General features: G+C 39.8%; 7 protein-coding genes and 1 long non-coding RNA gene across 10 annotated transcripts; 7 read left to right on the top strand and 1 right to left on the bottom strand.

Annotated features, from left to right (window-relative positions):
• Positions 1–3,753: 3,753 nt before the first annotated feature.
• Positions 3,754–4,658, top strand: LOC123474579. Its single transcript, XR_006649367.1, has 3 exons — positions 3,754–3,842; positions 3,915–4,095; positions 4,381–4,658. It is a non-coding gene; the product is annotated as an uncharacterized LOC123474579 (long non-coding RNA).
• Positions 4,659–5,284: 626 nt separating this feature from the next.
• Positions 5,285–7,340, top strand: LOC116935755 (extensin-2). Its single transcript, XM_032943007.2, has 2 exons — positions 5,285–5,442; positions 5,615–7,340. Exons 1-2 carry the CDS (start codon positions 5,439–5,441, stop codon positions 7,174–7,176), a joined length of 1,566 nt encoding a protein of 521 aa, XP_032798898.2. The 5' UTR covers positions 5,285–5,438; the 3' UTR covers positions 7,177–7,340.
• Positions 7,341–8,868: 1,528 nt separating this feature from the next.
• On the top strand, positions 8,869–10,307 carry LOC123474576 (BTB/POZ domain-containing protein 6-like). The gene has a single exon (XM_045176806.1). It carries the CDS (start codon positions 9,087–9,089, stop codon positions 10,179–10,181), a length of 1,095 nt encoding a protein of 364 aa, XP_045032741.1. The 5' UTR covers positions 8,869–9,086; the 3' UTR covers positions 10,182–10,307.
• Positions 10,308–11,227: 920 nt separating this feature from the next.
• LOC116927655 lies at positions 11,228–12,209 on the top strand. The gene is made up of 2 exons (XM_032934702.2): positions 11,228–11,456; positions 11,547–12,209. The coding sequence occupies exons 1-2, from the start codon at positions 11,415–11,417 to the stop codon at positions 12,207–12,209; spliced, it is 705 nt and encodes a 234-aa protein (XP_032790593.2). The 5' UTR covers positions 11,228–11,414.
• A 33-nt stretch (positions 12,210–12,242) lies between these two features.
• LOC123474577 (speckle-type POZ protein B-like) lies at positions 12,243–12,986 on the top strand. Its single transcript, XM_045176807.1, has one exon. It carries the CDS (start codon positions 12,257–12,259, stop codon positions 12,851–12,853), a length of 597 nt encoding a protein of 198 aa, XP_045032742.1. The 5' UTR covers positions 12,243–12,256; the 3' UTR covers positions 12,854–12,986.
• A 545-nt stretch (positions 12,987–13,531) lies between these two features.
• LOC116927667 (larval cuticle protein LCP-22) lies at positions 13,532–14,338 on the top strand. The gene is made up of 3 exons (XM_032934714.2): positions 13,532–13,676; positions 13,739–13,845; positions 13,905–14,338. The coding sequence occupies exons 1-3, from the start codon at positions 13,668–13,670 to the stop codon at positions 14,158–14,160; spliced, it is 372 nt and encodes a 123-aa protein (XP_032790605.2). The 5' UTR covers positions 13,532–13,667; the 3' UTR covers positions 14,161–14,338.
• A 339-nt stretch (positions 14,339–14,677) lies between these two features.
• Positions 14,678–16,433, top strand: LOC123474578. Of its 3 annotated transcripts, XM_045176809.1 has the most exons (5): positions 14,699–14,823; positions 15,010–15,166; positions 15,717–15,823; positions 15,895–16,010; positions 16,069–16,433. In XM_045176809.1, the coding sequence occupies exons 3-5, from the start codon at positions 15,815–15,817 to the stop codon at positions 16,307–16,309; spliced, it is 366 nt and encodes a 121-aa protein (XP_045032744.1). In that variant the 5' UTR covers positions 14,699–14,823; positions 15,010–15,166; positions 15,717–15,814; the 3' UTR covers positions 16,310–16,433. The 3 variants fall into 3 exon arrangements, with proteins under 3 accessions (XP_045032743.1, XP_045032744.1, XP_045032745.1); XM_045176808.1 differs by lacking the exon at positions 15,010–15,166 and having other exon boundaries at positions 14,678–14,823; XM_045176810.1 differs by lacking the exons at positions 14,699–14,823; positions 15,010–15,166 and adding an exon at positions 15,286–15,304.
• A 2,672-nt stretch (positions 16,434–19,105) lies between these two features.
• On the bottom strand, positions 19,106–21,057 carry LOC116927643 (CDP-diacylglycerol--glycerol-3-phosphate 3-phosphatidyltransferase, mitochondrial). The gene is made up of 4 exons (XM_032934674.2): positions 20,761–21,057; positions 19,800–20,699; positions 19,511–19,739; positions 19,106–19,449 (listed from the first exon to the last, which is right to left on the bottom strand). The coding sequence occupies exons 1-4, from the start codon at positions 21,016–21,018 to the stop codon at positions 19,247–19,249; spliced, it is 1,590 nt and encodes a 529-aa protein (XP_032790565.2). The 5' UTR covers positions 21,019–21,057; the 3' UTR covers positions 19,106–19,246.
• Positions 21,058–21,252: the final 195 nt, after the last annotated feature.

Genomic DNA, 21,252 nt, shown 5'->3' with positions numbered 1-21,252 from the left:
TGTGTCGTCATCATTTCTAGATAGTGAGAGAGGGGGCCTATTATGTTTGTTCACCGCTATCAAGTGCACAGGGGGAGGAAATCATTCCTTAATAAAATGCCATTCGCAATATGTCGACTATATAATAGGAAATAAGGAAGAAAGAAAACTTGATGCGCCATCAGTAAGAACAAGAGATAAACGAGTTGAAGGATGGTGGGTGGAATGTTGGAAGGCGGATTGGGATAATCAATTCGGGCTAATGACATCAATTAAATACCTAAGAATTTGAAACGATCAAAAGTGAGAGGCAAGCGAAAAATGTGCGGCGATACATGAAATTGACATCAAAAGAGGCCATCCCACGTTCTATTCTTTCTATTCATCGAGAATAATGTGAAGTCTGCAACGTTGTCTTGCTTCTCTTTTACATTTATCAAATTAAGAAAAGGCAATTTTTTATTTTTTAATAACACAAAACATCAATCAAAACAAAAAGTCTTTATTTATTTATTTTTTAAAATGGACGTCTTCCTTTCTTTTATTCTTTTACGCCCACTCTCGTACATCTCACCTTGACGGTGGATTCTCGTCACGTCGAACGCAACTGATTAATAAAAGTGTCAACGAACGAGACAAGTTCCGCTTTTCCGCCAGCCACCAACTAATGTCGAATGCGATCAATATATATAGAGGTCGGGGTGGATAGATAGATTGCCTATTGTTGCTATATAATAGTCTGCTATGTTTAGCTACATATGGCGTGTGTGTAAAGGTCCTAGGTGACACGGATCACGGACCGTTCTGTGTTCGTTTTCAGATTAGAAAATGCGTCGATTAGTTTTCCTTTATACTCTGCGAACTAAAATCAGGAAACACTAAACTCTATACGTAGAATTCGTTTCTTGATATTTCATTGTTTCCAATAAGACGAACGCCATCATCAGCTTGTGAGAGCCTCTTCGTCGACGATATTGGCGTTGGTGAAGAATGAAAATGAGGATGGAGAGCCGCCATCTATTCCGCAATGGAGTGCTCTGTTCTCTCTATTTTTTTTTTTTTTACGAGCACAAACTGAATGACAATGGCGAAAACAACATCAGCTGCAGCTGTCTGAATATTGAAAAAGAAAAAAAGAACAAGCTCGTGTCTTGGAAAAATGATGGTCTGGCAAGCATCAACGATACAGTCGGTGTTGAAGATGAAGACTGAAAGCGGCATAAATAACGACAGAGTATCGCATGCAAATATATGCACAGCCGCTATATACAAGACAACAGGGCACGGCCATTTTGATGGGAATCTCCTATTTTCTGAAAACAAAACAAAACAAGGACGGCCTTTTGCTTTACGTGGCACGTCCAGTAACGCACACGTGTCGCCTTTTACAATTTTAACAGCAATATCCCCTGTATATGCTGTACATGCAAAGTAACATGTGCAAATTCGAGCGCGTGTCCGTCCTGGTGTCGAAGACGTTTCATCATTTTTGTGTATAGCTCGGGACAAAGATCGGCATTAACTCACGATTTCTTCATGTTGATTTATTCATATCAGCTCCTCGCGTATTTCATTTTTTTTTCATATTTGAATTGGTTAAACATAGCGGTAATCTCCTCCTATAAACCACTTTAAACGTTTAACATTTAATGATGTTTTAAAGTTGATTTTTGTGGGCGTTATTGGCTAACATCGTTTTATTTATTGTTGTTGTGGCTCTCCCGCATCTATTCGGCCGATCCAAACTAATACACAACGCGAGTTTGATTTCGAAAGTGACGAGACCGATGTGCCTTGTTCCACATTTCACTCAACTTTTCTTTCTTGTTTTTCCAGCTGCGATAACTATATAATAGAGTCTGTGATTACTTAATGCGTCCGCGTTCTATACCACAGCCGTTGGGCCGGTATTCGTCCAGCTCAACATCCATTTCAATTACAGCCAACAGGTGTGCGCCATTATCGATTTTTCATTATACACTTCATTAACAGATTTATTTGTGTTTCTATACACGCTCCAAGTTGGGTTAACCTAAATTAAAAATGTCATCGTATTACCCTCTTTTATTGTGTGTTTCTTCTGCTCTCAGCAGACGTTTATTTATGCAATAGCTTTCAGGGTATTTTATATAACGCGACTTCAGAAAGACGTATGACATGTCCCCACTGTTATATTCGTCTGGCTGTGCGTAACACATGCGTCATCCCCGCAATATAGAATATACACTCCCAGCACAAACTGTTTATCTAACACGTGTGTACGTATTACTTGTCAGCTTTAGCACAGGGTCGAATATTGTTGTGGGCTATACTCTCTATATACACACCATTGACGTAGTGGTTCGCTTATATACCGCCTCATGTGTTGGAATAAAACCGATCAATACTCGTTCGGCCATTCTGTACAGTGGCGTGGACAACACAATAAAATTCACGGTGGTCGTTCGGTTCATTGTCGTGAACAAAACGTTATATTTAAAAGAGAACGACCAATCATTTCTTTTCTTTAACACGGTTTCACTCCAATGAACAGGCAGTTGGCGGTCACGTGGTTGCATCGTTATTTCAAATTATGCATGACCAACTATAAAAAGAATGATTCTTTTATTTGATGTGAATGTATACAAAATGCATATTTGCAGCTCTCGTTGTCCAGTTTTTTAGTTGATTGAGAAAAGCCTTTTTTTGTTTGTGATCTCTTATGGCTAACGTTAGATTGGATGCTGTCTTATGATGTCGTAAAGCCAAGTACCCAAAATCCTGGTTATTCTTTTAAGGCCCCCTCTCTTTTTTTTTTGTTGTGAAAACAAAAGACTTGAAGCCTGCTTTACATAATCTATATAACGAGAACTTCAAAAAGAAAAACAAAATCGAATTTGTAGGGCCGACACTTTGAGCCCGGCTGATATTCGCGTGTGTGTGCCTCTTGTGTGTTACAGAGTCTCTACGTCCGGGATTGATCCAATCAAAAGACTAAAAATAGCGCAGTGTTGCGGATGCTCAACGTATTCGTTCATGTGCAACTGCATTAGTTAGCCCTCCTTTTCGCTTTTATGCACTTTGACTGAAAAATCTATAGCGAATCCTCGCGTCTCAACTTGTTTCGCTTTGGAGAACGACGACGAGTCCCTTTCATCGTCGGCTTCCTGTTGCTAAATTCCAGTCCGTACTGAACAAGCGACAATAAGAGCAATTCTCATTTCTCTATCGCCATAACCTCTCCAATAAATCAATACATTGAAGAAAAAAGAGGAAATTATTATTCAACTTTGATCTGCATATTATATTCAATTTACTGAAATGGTATAGAGTATATTGCTCAAACTCACGCGTGAATCTCTGCATGAAAATCCTTCATTTTGCAAAAGACAAATCATCGAAGCTGCTTGAATTGCATAAAGTTCCATGGAAAATATAGAGACACGGCGCATCTGCATCCGAACCACCCGAACAATCGGATCTAGTGAGTATATAGATCAAGAAGCTGCTCGACTGGAGTTCGTGATCGCGGATTATAAACTTTGAAGGCAGAAAAACATCTTCCATCATGTCGAGCAGCAAAAGAATTCGGCCTTTAATCTCTGTAGATAACAAAAGACATTGAACATCAAGAGAGTAAAGCTCTTGGCCATTAGGTACGGATTAGAACGTCTCTTTGCCTTCCATTGAGCCATTGAGCTGCTTGTTACAAAGGTAACACAAGAAATGTTGAAGAAATTAAAGAAATGTTCATTCATCATGTTTTAGATTGACCTTAATCAGATTGTCGGCCAGTTTTAACCTGTGCTGAATTGAGACATCCATAGCTCGTGGCCACTGGACCAACCAAACTATTTGGCAATTCATGTAAATAATGTTGTCACGTGAGTCTCTGGGAGTATATCCTTTTATAGTTATATACTTAAAGAATAGGCCTAATCATTTTCTAATTATAGATAGCCTATACGATTTCCGGACATCTATTATTGGGCTCTATTCGTATATACATACACGCTTGATTAGGCCATCATCGGAGCGCCGAGGGCGTTCAAACGACGTGCCACGCCCTGATGCACGCACGCAACCGGAAGAGCAATAATGACGCATCCAATTTCTTGATAGGCAACCAAAGAAAACGTACTAAAGATTAAATGTCGGTTAAAGCAGTAAGACTCGCAATAAAGTACGAGAAACTATATAGAGGGCAATAGCCTGGGTCAGGTGAGGTATACAATCTGATGGTTTTGAAATCTTTCAATTTATGCAATCAAATTTCATGTTTTTTTTTTCTTTTTTGGAAATTTGAAAAGTCTATAGTCATTCGATTTCAAAGCGAAAAAAAAACAAACAATTGAATACGCGCAGCGTCTTTGACGTCATTCACGATCGTTGCCACGTATAATTTCTTTCTACTCTACTCAGAAACTCAAGATGGGATTGAAACTGCCATTAGAAAACGTTAGCGTCATTCGTGACTGTTCCTGGAACGACAAAGCCTTCATATTGTCTTTTCCCTATTTGTCATGGCAACCCTATTTCTCCTGTTGTTACACGTGGCAAACTGAATCACGCGTGATTGGAAAGTTGTTTGCACAGCACAAAACGAAACTCTAGAAGAACAAGATTGCAATTGTATTGAAACGATTCCCATCCCCGGCATCCGTCAAATGAAACGAAAAATACACCCTCGTGAAATTCAATTGAACAAACAAATTAAAATAAAAGGTATCATACACATTTGAAGCAAATGACTAATGAGTAGGCTTTGACGAACAACATGTTTTGACGGAGGTCTTTGACAGTGGCGCTATATTACCGATGCTCACAGCATCCGACCTAGCCCATACGATAACTGCCATCAGTAACGATGAAATCCAAACGGTATAAACAATGAGTGACGAGCTGCAACGCAAAAATGATGAATTACGAGGGAAACGAATTTGCAATACACGTTAGCACGAGTTTTTGCAAAGAGGTTGGAAGTCTCACGTAATTCCTTAATTTATTCAAGACGTGGAATTGTTTAATTATTCTACTGTTGAAACATTTGAAAGGCTTAGTATATAATAACAGGTGCTTTCCTACTCGATTCGTCGGAGAAGAGGCTTCAACTGAAATGAGACGATTTCATTATTTTGAATGCGCATTGCAGTTTATAGTTGGCGCTCCAGTTACCAACGACAATGATTCATTAGGATGGGCAAGATAATTATCCCTTTGTTCGATATTTCCTACCCTCTACCCTAGCACACGACACGTGCGTTAGAGGTAGGGTAAGGAATATTGGCTGTTATGTCAGAATAAACAGGTTAACCCTCTAGGCTTAAAAGAAGAATCAGGATCACATGGAATCGTATAAAAAGAGGCCCGACTGAAGATAGAAATCAGTCGAGTGAGCACCTCTGATACAGTAGAATAATAGCAGTCTACGAGTTCTAATAGCTGAATAATTTAGTGTCTTCAAGTTGCAGCCTGAAATTATGGGTAACGTATACATTTCAACTTGTCTCATCATTTTGGGTGTGTTAATATGACGATGCAATTGTTGAGTTAATGGATTTAGTAATTAGTATATAGAGGTGGATTGATTGTTGGAAGTTAAGATGACTGCAATTATGTAACTGGTTTATTAAAACCAATGGTTTGATTCCGGCAGCTTCCTATGGTATTATGCTGCTACTGGCTGTCGTGTCACTGATGGCTGGGTGGACCGTGGGTGTGCCGATGGGTTCGTCTTCTTCCGAGTACGGTAGTTATTCATACCAGACGACCACTGCTGCGCCGTACTACACCACTGCTGCGCCGTACTACACCACTGCTGCGCCGTACTACACCACTGCTGCGCCGTACTACACCACTGCTGCGCCGTACTACACCACTGCTGCGCCGTACTACACCACTGCTGCGCCGTACTACACCACTGCTGCGCCGTACTACACCACTGCGTATGCGGCCCCCACTTACTACACTACAAAGGCGCCCGAGTACTACCCCACAACATATGCGTCCCCCACTTACTACACCGAGGCTCCCATGTACTATGCTCCTGAATACTACACCACCACGTATGCAGCTCCCACTTACTATATGGAGGAACCAAAATACTACTCCGCACCGAGCTATTACACGGAAGCGCCAGTATATTATACCACTCCAAGCTACTACACCGAGGCTCCCACCTACTATACCACAAAGGCCCCTGAGTATTACACCACAACTTACGCTTCACCAGTTTACTACACCGAGGCCCCGAAATATTACTCTGCTCCAAGCTACACTACAACCGTGTCGTACTACACAACTACAGAGGCGCCTAAGTATTATGTAGCACCAACCTACTACACTGAAGCCGCCCCATCTTATTACTCCGAGCCGACCTACTACACTGAAGCCCCGAAGTACTACGCTGCCCCAAGTTACTACACCACGACTGCTCCTTCGTACTACGTCGAACCTAGCTACTACACCACAACTTATGCTGCTCCGTCTTACTATACTGAGGCTGCTGAATACTACACAACTAAAGCCCCAGAGTACTACACAAAGAAAGCTGAATACTACACCACCACTTACGCCGCTCCAGCCTATTACACTGAGGCTCCCAAATATTCGGCTCCACAATACACTACAACATATGCGGCTCCAAGCTATTATACAGAAGCCCCGAAGTACTACACTACAACATATGCCGCTCCGGTTTACTACACCGAAGCTCCTCAATACTATACCACAAAGGCAACTGAATACTACACAACTGCCGCCCCGGAGTATTACACGAAGAAAGCTGAATACTACACCACAACATACGCTGCTCCAGCTTACTACACTGAGTCTCCCAAGTATTACCAGACTGAGGCACCGCAATATTATACTACAAAGGCCCCCGAATACACCACAACGTACGGTGCCCCAAGCTACTACACTGAGGCGCCCAAGTACTACACCACCACCTACGCTGCTCCAACTTACTACACTGAGGCTGCTGAATACTACACCACAAAGGCTGCTGAATACTACACAACCACTTACGCTGCTCCAGCTTACTACACTGAGGCCCCTAAATATTACCAGACTGAGGCTCCAAGATATTATACTACAAAGGCCCCCGAGTATACCACAGCATATGTTACTCCTAGCTACTACACCGAGGCACCGAAGTACTACACAACAACCTATGCAACCCCATCCTACTACACTGAGGCTCCCAAGTACTATTAATCGTGAAAATTGCGCTGTCCATCAAGCTCGATGATGGAATATTCAGATTTGGTTTTATCATTTACAGTCCTCGTTCCAAGTATTTCCATTTATGCATTCACTAGTCGTTCCATACAAATGTTTCCAAATGAATTGTTGAATACAGATATAATGCCGTTAACAAATCCCCTCGTTGTCTTTATTCTGTATCAAATAAAGATAATGAAAACTATTTGTTTCTCTACAACACTGTAATTGCTGAACGCATTTATACACTAGAACAATAGTGAGAATTACCTCTTTGGTTTTCATGAGTTTGGTATAATTTATATAGCCATTTGGTTGCGTAGCATAGAACATTGCTTTAATTCATTGCATTAGCCAATTAACATTGAGTTGGGCAAGGTTGAAATCCACTTATCTTATTAACCGTGTTTAATTGCGTAGCAGGATGTAGCGTAAAATTTTTTAGTTTGCATTTCCACCACTAATGTTAATTTCCTAATTTCAATCTGAAATTCCCTTAAAAGGAAATGCTCAAATATTCGGACTAGATGTTAGAAGTTTTGGTTTGCCAGTTTAGATTTTAATTATTGAAAAAAAAAAAAAGGTTGCGCTAAGCTCTTGAATGACATGCTAGTATCCTCCAGAACTGTCACGATGTTGGCCCGGATCATATTGCTGTACTATATGACCCACATCGTGACATCAGCTGATAGCTCTTACCTCTCTATTCAGCCTTGCATTGGAATGGTGGGCCAATCCCATACCAACGCTTCACCTTTCGAGTTGTATTTGCTTACAGACTCTTGGTTACTAGCAATCCCAACATTGGGAGGGTGACATACCCAGTCATTTCAAGTGCCGCTACACATCGAAATGCACTCAACTCTTATATACCGTGAATTTAGGCACCAAACCACGTTGATAAAAAAATCGGGCAATTTCCGACATAAAACTAACTCCCATTTAAATTCTGAGAAAATATTACGCAATGTCTTAAATGAACATTATTGGGAAAACAATGATGAATATCATTTGACTTGTCTATAAAACAAATAACTTAATTAAATGTTTAAAATTTCATATTACTTTCAAGCACTCACGATTTAGGGTGTGGCATGACGCATCAACACCGTTAATGACATGCAAGAATCCTCCATATCACCTTGCGGCCGATATTGGCACTAATTGGCTCACGCATTGTTTAGGTGTTATTCCAGTTGTCGGAAATAAAACAATCTAGGATCGTCACTACTAAATTCTAGCAGTTATAGTTATTCCTGCAATTCCAATCTTGACATCACGTTAATTCATTAACTCATTAAAGTACACATTCACTTTTTTCCTTCAAACTGGTGAAAATTAAAAAGCAAAGAAGCGAATGTGCGATCAGTTGAGAATAGTCTGTTTTTCTCTGGTTACGTTAAATCGCAATTGCCAAAGGAAAAGTAATTGCTAAGTCTAAAAAAGTCTATTGCTACAGTGTTCGTTCAAATAATTGGCACTCTGTGCACCACATTTATTCGTGCACTATAGCTCTTCCATGAAGAGTAACTCGGCTTTAAAAACGCGACATTTTCATTCGTATGTGAGCCGTTGGTTAACGTAGATGTTGCATCTCCGCCGCCCAATTGAATAACGCCGACGGACATCGGTGCAAAGGGGAAGGTAAACTAGAAAAGAAGAGGAAGGGAATGAGAGGAAGGGAAGGGAATCGAAGAAAAATCTGTGCAAACAAGTGCAGCTTAGGTGTCACTTGATGTAATGTCGCCTCGGGTTGGTGTTCGATTGTGCTTGATTTAATCTCTTGTGTTTCGTTTCGCCAAGGAGGAAATTCTCAAAAACCCCTTGGGTAAAGGATAGTAGGAAATTCAACAGCTGTGCCGAGTGCAATTAATAGTGTGTTTTACTTCATTATCTACTAAGTAATGTCGGAGAAAAAGAGTGTGCTTCTGGAGGCAAGTACGAAAATGGCCAGTTTGTCAGATTCAGATGTTTCTTCGATATCGGTGAATGTTCCATCAAACGTTCAGGTAACAGCGCTATCTGACGGATTGTATCATATTAAATGGGCATTCGACATCAGCTCAATTGGAAACGCAAGAGGAAGCCAAGAGACGACGTTTAAACTCGACCAATATTCCTCAGCTTTCTACAAGCTCACCTTGAAGTTCTACAAGCAAGATCCTGATCCTGATCAATGTGAGTGCTCACCCGATACTCAGTTCATGATGAATCTCAAGCTGAAGCCTGAAGCATGCCCAACATCGCAGTGGTTAATTTCTATGGATGGTAGGGACCAATCAGCTGCTGTATGGGCTCGCGTCGGTAGATGTCAGAAAATCATTTTGGACCAGTTACCTTACATTGTATGGAAGTCCGAAACGTTCCCCGTCATTCCAGATTGGGATGCAACTGAAATTCCTTGCCAATTTTGGATCAAGTTTTATCAAAGTGTTGGAGAGATTAACGCAATTCACGAAGAGGTAGGGCAATTCACGAACTTGTACGTCAATCAATTAAACTGTGACGTTACGTTCAGTTTCCATGAGATCAATGAAGACGAGCCGATCGGTGGTCATGTCATCGTTTTGTTGGCCAGAAGCTCCGTCTTCGCTGCCATGTTCTACGACAGAATGCAAGAAACGAGTACGAGAAAAGTTTGCATCAAAGACATCAAACCGGATATTTTCAAACAATTGCTCCATTACATTTACTCTGGTCGAACATCGACAAAGTTGTCAGAGGAAAACGCCCAGCCTTTGTTTGTTGCGGCCGATATGTACGACATTGAGGACCTGAAAGACGAGTGTGTTCAGTTCTTGTTAACTTGCATCAAATTGGAGAACGCTATTAATCTAATGGCGTGGGCACACGTCCATGCAGTCGATTCCCTTAAAGAAGCAGCACTCGCTTTCGTGGCATCACATGGAAAAGAAATATGCAAACAAGATGATTGGGAGAGACTGATCAAGAGTTATCCAGATCTTTGTTTGTTAGCCACTCGAAGCATGTGGAAATAACACTCTCTGTCGGGCAGAGTATCTATATGTTGAAAATTAAATCAATTTCTAAATTGGGATGTTATGTCATCAAGATGGAGAAAAAACTGAAATCTGTTTAATAAAAAATCTGATTTGGTGCTGCAACTTGTCGAGTTTCATTTGCCAGTTTGATAAATTACGTGAAGTTTTTCATGCTTGTTCCTTAATTTAAAGCAAATTGAATATTAAATGAGAAATTTTACCTGAGAAATCTGGGATGCATTTTACTGCAAATGGATCGAACCAATTTTAGGAGCCCTTTAAAGCTCTTTCCAGGAAACAAAAACGTCAAAAAGGGTAAACATATTGGCTGTTACGTCATTACCTGTAAGGTGTACGTGTCGTCGTTTCAGTTTGCATTTTTAACAATTAAAATGTGGAATCAAATTGTCTTTAAGTAGACAGATTGTCTTGCATGTTGGTTTTCAGATGATGTAGGAGCCTACTCTTATTTCCAGTTTGCTGATATCATACTTATTAAAAGGAAAGGTAAATAGACGACTTTAAACTAATGAAATTCCATTATCAATATCACCTATGTCTAATTGAAGCAGAAATTAAATGATTATTTGCAATTTACGTATCTTTAGGGTCGCAGCCGAGGTGTCGTCATAACTATTTCGCTGATAATTTGGAGTTAAGTTGTTATCGTACGTGTGAACTAGACTCAAGCGACCATGCAAAATATGTTTGTTGGAAGTCAACTCAGAATCTGTTGTCAAACGTTGTCCTTCTGCATAAACGTTTTGTTTCATTTCCACTTAAACAATCGTCTATGCGTAGTTTTGTTGTTCCTCTTTCCTAGGGTCGAGAACAAGGTTTTTTCAGTCCATATACTCTCAAGGTCTGAGAACGTTTTCATCTTCCTTCTGATTCAGAAGAGTCTAACCAAGTTCTAGACAACTTGAAGCAACAATAAATTGAATACAAGTCTACCTAATCAAAGTGTGTTATTTTCTCTGCTAAATTCCAACAAAACATAGTATCTTATCTCTTATCTCTCACATTTTAGTTTCTTCGAGTAGAAAAAAGATTTCAGTAAAGAGGAAATAATTGAAGTTCGTGTATGTTCCATTAGACAGTTGAACGGGATTCTCTAAATTTATTACTCTATTTGTTCTTTCACGATTTTTTTAGGCGTTGTGCATCTAACGCGATAATCTCAAACGACTTTCGCATAAGAAGAGAAGATAAAAAAGAAAACTTGAGAAAATGAGCAGGCGTGTAAGGGAACAGGCTAAAAGCTTCAAGGCAGTAAGTAATTTCGTCTAAAGTATTACATGTTTCGTTTCTCTAAACATTTTTCCCTTTGTTTGTTTCTTTTTTCTTTTTTCTTTTGTCAAGCGCCCATTACCTGTACCTGATTTTCAAGTAACAGATCAGAATGATGGTTATTTTAAAATTGAAGGGACATTCAACACCACCGAGTATGAAACGTCACGCCAAGAGGTGAAATTTGAGCTCAACGACATTTGTCCGGGGCTCTTTTCCTTGCATCTGTCCTACGAACCTGTTGATTACGAAACTTCCTCATCCAGCTTTGAATATGGAGTCGAACTCTCCTTGGAGAACACGTCGTCGTGTTTTTCAAACATCTCACCTCTCGTTTGCTGTGAGGATAGTCACCGCAGGCCAACTGCTGTTTGTGCCAGCATCAATGCATGTCCGACATTCTTTTTGAAGCAGATCTCTCCAGGTCAATGGAAGTCCGCAGAAATGTATTATGAATCTAAACGTTTTGAGTTGCAGCAAATGAAGATCCCTTGCGTGCTGTGGATCCACTTTTCAAGAACGACTGGCGAGAGGAACGCACAAAAGCAATTCGTTAGTTTGTACGTCAATCAGTTGAACTGCGATGTTACATTCCATTTCGACGCAGCCGAAAAAAACGAGTCAATCGGTGGTCATGTCGCTATTTTGTCGGTTAGGAGCTCCGTCTTCGCAGCCATGTTCCAGAGCAGAATGAAAGAAACAAACACGAGAAAATTTAAAAAGTTTGAAATTTGAAGTCCGCTAAAATGCCCCTTGTATCTCCACCTTCGGAGTTACAGCAAATGAAGATCCCTTGCGTGCTGTGGATCAACTTTTCAAGAACGACTGGCGAGATGAACGCACAGATGCAAATCATTAATTTGTACGTCAATCAGTTCAATTGCGATGTTACATTCCAATTCGACACAGCCGAAAAATACGAGTCCATCGGCGGTCATGTCGCTATTTTGTCGGTTAGGAGCTCCGTCTTCGCAGCCATGTTCCAGAGCGGAATGCAAGAAACAAACACGAGAAAAGTTTGCATCAAAGACATCAAACCGGATATTTTCAAACAATTGCTCCATTACATTTACTCTGGTCGAACATCGTCAAAGTTGTCAGAGGAAAACGCCCAGCCTTTGTTTATTGCGGCCGATATGTACGACGTTGACGACCTGAAATACGAATGTGTCCAATTCTTGTTATCTTGCATCAAATTGGAGAACGCTATTAATCTAATGGCGTGGGCGCACGTTCACTCAATCTATTCCCTTAAAGAAGCAACGCTCACTTTCATGGAATCATGTGGAAAAGAAATATGCAAACAAGATGATTGGGAGAGGCTGATCAAGAATTATCCAGATCTTTGTTTGTTGGCCACTCGACGTATGTTGAAATAACAATCTATATTAGCAGATTATCTATATGTTGAATTATAAATCTTATTTTTTTTTTATTTGGGGAATTATATCATGAAGGCGGGGACCATCATTTAAAGCTTATATCAGTTCAATAAAATCAAATCAGATTTTATGCTGCAACTACTCAAATTTTACTTACCACTTTAAGAATGTCAACGCCCTTAAATGATTTTGCAGATTTTATATATTACCTAGGGCATCTGGAGTTAATCACGTTCACTGCAAATGTATCGGACTGAATGAATTAGAAGCTAATAAAAACCCGCTTGGTCTATGTCAACTAATTTCTCTAAATACGAACGACCCATTTTGCAGGAGCGTGAACAATTGGCACTCAAATACACCACAAGTGATTGTCGTGTAAATAATGATGTCACTCTTTAACAAACCCGTCAACAATACCACCGAAGGTCTACCGAGAAACGAAAGGAACTGAGAAAGTGGGCAATGGAACAACGCGTTTCGAAAGCACCGACATAACAAAACGAACCAAAGTAAAAGGATGACCCTCGCTTTTCTTATTTTTTGCCAGACGTTCACTTCTCATCTTTGGAAAACTTTGCAGACGGAATTAACTGCCGTCATGTCCTGCTATAACATTTTTCAGCTTTCTCTCATTTGCATGTAAGCTGATCCCCCCACCTTCGAACAATGTTGACTGTACAGTTCAGTAACACTGATACACAACCATTTCCATATCCCTCCTTTTTGTATAAAAACGTGCGACAGTCTAATACTTATCATCACACTTCTCTCCTCCGTCTTCAGTACAACAGCAACTCCTAGTTCTACAATGAAAATCGTAAGTTCCTTGTTTTCTTCTTTGCTCGGATGTATTTAAAATGCTCCTTTGTACATTTAAAGGCAATTATCGTAGCGATCCTCGTGGCTCTCGTTGCCGCTCAGCAGGAGCCAGTGGCCATCGTCTCATCCAATAGCGAAACGAACGCAGATGGAAGTTATACTTATGCGTAAGTTTATTAAAATCCTGATGTATTCTTATTGTTATTATATAACAAAACGTGAATAGCTTTGAGACCGCTGATGGAACCAAAGTTGAAGAAAGTGGCAGCCAGAAACAAGTTGGTCCAAAACCTGAAGACATTGGAACAGTGTCCAGGGGATCCTACTCCTACACTTCTCCGGATGGCGTTGTGATCACCGTTAACTGGGTAGCTGATGAGAAGGGATTCCAGGCTACAGGTGACCATCTACCAACTCCTCCCCCGATGCCCGAACATGTCGTCAAACTCTTGGCTGACTTGAAAGCTGCTGGCGCTCTGTAATCGACTCTGGATAATCTATAATCTATAACTTTTTTGGGTCTGTATCTGTAAATAATTTTTCCAAACACTGTTCCAGTGTACATAGAAAGCTTGCATTCAGGGTTGGGATGTATCATATGAAAGTTATTGCGTGTTATTATCTTTAAGAAAAATAAATACATTTCAGTTCTATTCAAAAGCTGTTATGCATTTGGCTCATTTTCTCACAATGTGTACAAGTGGATTGCACCGTTCCACGATAATGACGATAAAATGTAACTGAAGTGGCGTAATCATGTTGTTGTTTTAGGAAAAAGGTGACCTTGCCCTCCCTGAAAAATGATCTCCTATCCTCCACACGTGTGTCCTTGCAGATTGTCTGCAGGTGTAATTTTAGAGTGGTGGAACGGAAATTCGAAATGACCTTTTCTCCTGGATGCAACACAAATTCCATCCCTGCCTCTTACCTCATTTTTCTCAGACTCCAAACGGGGCATTTATAGTTTTTTTTTTCATTCTGCTCACCTGCAGTCTGAATTCCAATCGCAATAGAAGGTCACTTGTTTACTCCACCTACAACTATGGCGCGTGCAAGTCGAGTGTGTGATGTAAACCGACACATTTATTCAAACAGAAGTGGAGGGATGAAACGCCATTAGGATATCTCGTGTATTTCAAGCTCTGGTATATTCCCATTTCCACATTTCTTTTCCTTTTCGATAAAATTAAAATGAACTTTTACTTTCACAGTCGGTTTTGAAAGTTGTGTATAAAATGGTTAGATTTGTGTACATTGTCTCCAGCGTCTCTGTGTGGAACAGTATCAAACCGAGTGGTTGGGCTTTTACTTTGTTCTTTTCTTTAAAGCAGAAACCCATAAATCCAGCCCTACGTCAATCGTTTATGTGCTACGTATGCGTGTTTACTTAACTCGGCCAAGGAAGTTGGGAAAAGGAAATTGTTCTTGACGTGTGAATCGTTCACAACAAAAACCTGGAAAGTTCGCGAAGCTCTATTCACTCATACGGTACACCTTGTGCCCCTGCAATTTCCATTTTTATTAAAAACGATGGGCTAAAATAAAAAGCCAAAGATCGCGCACATTCATTATACCTTAAAAGGAAACAAAGTGATGCACAGCACGCAAATTGTTACCTTCCAAAACGTCAGCATATTCATCCTTTTACCTGTGTAAATCCTTGAATCCACTTTCTCGTATTACCCGAACTAACACCTTGACAATATCAATCGAAAAAATTTTTGCCCATCAGAAACTAGTAAAGGTATAGGCTTTCGTGTATTCCAATAGCCTCAAACGATAGTTCCAGCTATAGACGAACGAACGAGTAAAAGTGTTAGATATGACCCTGAATGAGACGGATCATTTTGCAATAAAAATCCTGTCGCAGACCTTGGTGTTTCTTTTTTAGCCAATAGAGCCACGGTATGGTAATAGTACCGGCAGTTGTTCTCCTTTCTCTCTTCGTATCTCGCGGAGCTGTTATAGCTCGGTGAAAGAGTGTTTGATGTAAAGGTCACCACACGTTTTTTTGTTTGTTTTTTTGCAAAATCGTTAGTCAGCCCAGGTGTCCGTGAATCGTATATAAACAGAAAGCGAACAGGAAGATCATCTTTTGTCTTTCTCCAGTAGACCGAAGCCTTTCAAATCTTTAAGATGCGAACCGTAAGTCATCAGACGTTCCAGTTTTTCGCTTTTCTGTTGCAATTCAAAAGGATATCTGTTCTGATTTCTAGACGATTGTAGTGGCCCTCTTCGCTGTGGTTGTTGCAGCACCCACCAACGATAAGGAAGACATCGCCATAACCTCAACCACCAACGAAATCAACGTAGATGGAAACGATGTGCATGAGTAAGTACATATTTTATTTTGACATATGAAACTGTGTGGCTAACTATTGTCTGTATAGTTTGGATATGGCTGATGGAACAGAAGATTACGAAGATGGGAAAGTGAAGAAATTCGGTACCAAACCAGAAGATATTGGAGTGGCTTCCAAGGGATCGTATTCGTACAACTTTCCTGGAACCATCATCACCGTCAACTGGATTACCGACGAGAAAACGAAAGCTGTGCACACTTACATTCAAGTCAGCTATCCAATGCAAAAGCCTGCTTGCAGGTCAATGTCTTGCACGATTGACGATTGACATAACTCGTTGGTAAACATAAAAAGATTACAGTTCCTAGTCGATTGCGCCCATTGGTGTTTTAACAACATTTGTTTTAATAAGTCTTCGTAAAGTATATAAAGATTGTCAGCTAGCAAAATTATCTGAATTCATTTTGTTTACAATCGTTAAAAGTCGGGGAGACAGGAGCTGATTAGGTGCTCGTTCAATATCATTTCCGCATCCGGTGGATTGAATGAATAATAGGCCGACTCCGTGTCTTCCTTTTTGGCTAAAAAGTTAAGGTCATTATAGTTCAGTATTCCAAAATAGGAGATCAAACATATGAGGGCCAAACATAACAGTTGGAGCACAATGACAATGAGAAGTGTGGGTTCGATTTTCTTGGCAAACTTGAAAGCCATGATGATGCAACCTATTTAGCCATTAGTTAGCCCCCCATTAAATCACAAATCAAAATTGTTCGTGATCTTTGATCGTTCGGTTAGGTCAAAATTGTTCATACTCTTAATGGCTGTCATGTAAACAGAGCGTTTAACACTATTCAAATGGAACACACGCTGCTGTTCGGTTTAAATAGTTGACACGTCGAAGCTAATGAATTCCGAATGATAGTCCTTGTGGGGATTTATTGCAACAGATATTTGTTTTGATAACATCGACACTTGGCTTTTGTTTGAACTATTTAATTTCAGCAGTTCTGGGAACTGCAAATTTTATAGGTAGGGAATTTTTCAGTGTATTGAAATTAAGAAAAGGGGAAGAGGAATCAAAAATCCATGATGGCCGCTTACCTATTTTTTCTTGTTTCATCACTCCGCCTCCACCTCGAATTGTTCACGGGGACTTTGAGCAAATGATTTTTTATATACCGTGCCTGAGTAGTTCGATTTCTGTCTCTGTGTATCTCCAACAAGTTTCTGCTGGATAACCGAAGACCAAGTAATGTTCTTTATTTTGTTTTGATGGTTCGTTTTACTAGCCTTCAATTTTAGCACTAAAGGGTTCTTTTTTCCCCATTGTAGTCACGACAATCACGTTCAAGCAAATTTCATGCTCTTAATGTTGCCAATATCTGAATTAAAATTTTGTGAACGAGATTCACAAATGTTCACTGATTTTTTACCACATTTTGCATCAGTTTCCAATCTTCTTTCTCAGAAAAGGGAGTTCATAACAAAGCACATCCCCTCGTTACAAATCGCAAAAGCATCATTTTCGAAAATGCCACGATATTTATCTATAATAATTTCAGTTTGTTAATATTCTCCAAGACTAAATTAGGACAGTTAATGGGTAACACGGGTTTCCATAGCCCTAATATTCGTTAGGTTTGTGTATTTTCAATGTGTAAACCCTTGGTATGTTGGTTAGCGCTGCGGATTCGTAATACGATACATAATGGTCCCGTGTTCGAACCTCGTGTTCTCCAGTTCTATCAAAAAGCGCTACCGTTATTCCTAATGAATAATTGGTAGTCGTCAAGAACTGGTATATCGAAATATTGTGGCCACGGTGGAGTGTGTCCCGCTCAAGTAAGACATAGCTTCAAATGGTCACTGTACATTTAAATTTTGCAACTATTTACAGAGCTTTTTGAATTTATTTGGTGCGAGTGTTAGTTCAAATGAACCTTTCTGGGTTAAAGAAAACTCATGATTGAACCAACGAAGCAGAAAAGAGTCAATGAAAAACATTAGTCAATCAATGATTTTCTACAGGAAAATAGTAATCGTGATCAAGGTTATTTAATAACAATTTTTAATAGCACTGGAAAACACTATATGTCTGTGACAGCTATCGGTCGCTTGTTTTAACTATAAGCTTCCGGTCCCAGCGTTACCATTCGCAAAAGCATCATTTTCGAAAATGCCACGACATTTGCCTATAATAAATTCAACATCTTCATTTTCTCCAAGACTACAACGGCGATGGTTGCTAGGGGAAATGGGTTTGCACAGCCCCAACTTTTGTAGGTCAATATTTTTGTTTCTCAAACTTTGTATGGGATTCCGTGGCATAGTGCTTTGTGATACAGACTCGTGACACGACAGAATACGGTCTTGTGTTCGAACCCAAAATTCCCCAGTCTATAAAAAGCACTACAGTTATTCCAAATGAATAACCAGTAGACGTCAAGAACTGGAATATTGAACAACTGTAGCAGAGTGGAGTGTGTTCCATTCAGATAGAACACGACTTCAATACGCTGCTGTACATTTAGTTTTTGCAATGATATTTTTTGATTTTGAATTTAGAGCATTTTCTGTGACAGCTATTGGCAATCGGTGGCTTGTTTTAACTATAATCTGTTGCTTTAAAAAGCTTTTAGAAGTGCATTTTATAGCACATTATTTCACATTTGGCCTCAACTATCAGTTACCAACTCGTTAGCATTATTTTGTAAAATCAGCTAATGTAGTAACGGTATATGGATGCTGATGCTAGCTTTACAATTTCTTAGAAAACAACAATCAGCCGTTTCCATGTTTCATCATTAGTTTTAAATGACCGGTGCCACTTCGTCCCAACATGACACCCTGTTTTTTTTTTTTTTTTTGGCTTCTGACCTTGATGGATTGTATGAAATTTGAACTGATGGCAACAGTCTTACTCAGTTAAATAATACGTTTTGTAACTTCTTTAATGATAATTTCGTACCACATACGAGTTCACTCGAACATTTCCCCTTGAACTTCTAAGTGCACAGGCATTCACATCAGAAACCCGAATGCGGATGAAATGAATCTAATCTAATCCACTAACATTAGTATAGTATGATGTAGTATTGCAATTGGCAGCACGCGGCACATGTAAATACGATTTCATTTCTATTTCCACTTGATGGTATTGCATAGAAAGGCAAAAACTTGGAAGTGGTGGCACATGGATCGGATCACCGGTGCAGAGTGCAACACAACAACATATCATGATTACTTTGTTGTTGTTTCTCGACTAAAAGAATCGACGAAACACTTTGATGACGACGCGAACCCAAAGAGGTATCTTTCTTTCTGGCTGATCGAAAGTGGTGGCACTGACTAGCTCCGCTTGTTGGAAAAGATTCTTTCGCTCTTGATGTAGCTGATCACGAAGGCTAGAATTGATGGTCACTACTGCCAGCTGCGCTTCCAAGTCTCGGTAAACGGAACGATATCCTGCAAAAAGAAGAACTAGTAGTATAATTTACATTTGACGTGAAGGAAAAGACTTTCTTACCAAAATTGGGAGATCCTACTAGAGTAAAAGAGGGTCGAGGATCTTCTCGACCAAAAGATATCCATAACCCTTTGGCGTGAAAGGTCCAATTTTGCCGTCGATATTCCCACAATCGGATACGAGTTTCCAGCGCTTTATCTATCACACGCCGATAAAATTGGTAGGCCAGTAACGTATAACCCGACGGGATTCCACCTGCAAAACCTTTGGCCCCGAAAAATCCATTGGCCTAGTAAACATGTTAAAGTAAATGCACAAATGTTGCAGGAATCATAAAAAATATGGTTACCAGCGGATGTGCCATTAAAATATGAATATTTGGCGAAGAGTGTTCCAGCAAGCTCTCCATGTATTCCTGGGTAAGGTTAAAGTAGCCAGTAGCTAAACATAATTCGGCATTCTTTGGCACCTTTTCCAGAATCTCACGAGTTAGGATGTTATCCATATAAATGTTTAATTGCCCCATTTGGACAAACGGAAAGATCCAGGTGTCATATGAGTAGGGGTTCGGCCACTGCAATACCGAGGAGGACGCTTTCGGTTGCTTTTCAAATAAGTTCTCAATTCTCCGTTTTGCTTCTTGTGTAAATTCATGCTGATTGGAATCACTTGGGTGATGAGGAAAATCTGAATTCAAGTTGAGGTGATTGTTTTCATTCAACTGGAACGAAAATTGGCAGACAGTTTCTACAAGTTTGTCAAAGAAATCCACTAACTCTTTGGAGTCTTCCACAACGAGGTATCGATCTTGTCGATTCGTGAAGTAATCGTGGCTTAAATTTGCGCCACTAATAAGCAGGGAATCATCAAATATATAAACTTTCATGTGTTGCAGACCAACAACTTCATTCCACCTTTCTGGAAGAATTTTCTTTAGTATTCCTCTCAGAGCTGGAGTATGATAAAAATGGACTGAACACTGTTGGCTGTGTGATTGCAGTAACGGCAGCAGCATAGTACGAGAATTTTGTTGAGCTCCCCTAGATCCTCTTGTTGCATCCAATAAAACACGAATTTTAAGGTTAGAATCAGGGTTCCTTTTCAAGGTACTTTCAATTGTTTTGACAAGCTCATGTTCATGATCTCCTGTTCCAAGGTACAGAGATGCTAATGTGATTCTCTGCTTTGCTTGACTAGTTTTTTCAATAAGTGTTTTGTAGAAACTATCTGGACCGGACAAAACATGAATCTAAAAGCACAACAAATATTCTAAAAGCAGTTTTTCAAATCAGAAGTAAACAAAAATAAACCTTATTTCCATTCACAGGGAAGCAGGGAGCTTTGTTCCCGAGCCATTTGAAATTTTCTAATGTCCTTAAAAGTTCCGTTTTCTGCAGATCATCACCGCCGTCCTCCATTTCGGGACGGGGTAAATGAAGAGCTGAACGTGGGACAAGGTTGCGTTGCCAACCTTTGCGGCCAACCGCGCGATAACGACGATCTTGCCCAGCAACGCATGTCGTTGTCGAAAAAATCCTGCATATCACTTTTTGGAAAATAAGTGACATTTACATGAATAGGCGAATGAATCGTTGTACAAAAATAAACAAACAGACATCTGGTGAGCAGATTATTAAATCAATTCAGCCAATTTTAAATTCGATTTTGTATTCAACTCAATTTGTTATTTTGATTAAAATTTAATATTTTAAAATAATTATCGTATCGACTCAAAAAACATTTTTTTGAATTTATTTAAATAAATGTAATCAAGAGTTTGAAATACTATAGGCAACGTAGCA

Source organism: Daphnia magna, linkage group LG7, assembly GCF_020631705.1.
Source record: "Daphnia magna isolate NIES linkage group LG7, ASM2063170v1.1, whole genome shotgun sequence".
NCBI lineage: Eukaryota > Metazoa > Arthropoda > Branchiopoda > Diplostraca > Daphniidae > Daphnia > Daphnia magna.
This window is presented reverse-complemented; position numbering and strand designations above follow the sequence as displayed.

Coding starts and splice junctions, on each gene's coding strand:
- LOC123474576 (XM_045176806.1), top strand. CDS start 9,087: ATGTCGGAGAAAAAGAGTGTGCTTCTGGAGGCAAGTACGAAAATGGCC.
- LOC116927655 (XM_032934702.2), top strand. CDS start 11,415: ATGAGCAGGCGTGTAAGGGAACAGGCTAAAAGCTTCAAGGCA. Junction 11,457..11,546: donor AGGCTAAAAGCTTCAAGGCA/GTAAGTAATTTC, acceptor TCTTTTGTCAAG/CGCCCATTACCTGTACCTGA.
- LOC123474577 (XM_045176807.1), top strand. CDS start 12,257: ATGAAGATCCCTTGCGTGCTGTGGATCAACTTTTCAAGAACGACTGGC.
- LOC116927667 (XM_032934714.2), top strand. Junction 13,846..13,904: donor GATGGAAGTTATACTTATGC/GTAAGTTTATTA, acceptor AAACGTGAATAG/CTTTGAGACCGCTGATGGAA.
- LOC123474578 (XM_045176808.1), top strand. Junction 16,011..16,068: donor GATGGAAACGATGTGCATGA/GTAAGTACATAT, acceptor TTGTCTGTATAG/TTTGGATATGGCTGATGGAA.
- LOC116927643 (XM_032934674.2), bottom strand. CDS start 21,018: ATGTCACTTATTTTCCAAAAAGTGATATGCAGGATTTTTTCGACAACG. Junction 20,700..20,760: donor TCCCTGTGAATGGAAATAAG/GTTTATTTTTGT, acceptor TTGTGCTTTTAG/ATTCATGTTTTGTCCGGTCC. Junction 19,740..19,799: donor TTTTAATGGCACATCCGCTG/GTAACCATATTT, acceptor CATGTTTACTAG/GCCAATGGATTTTTCGGGGC.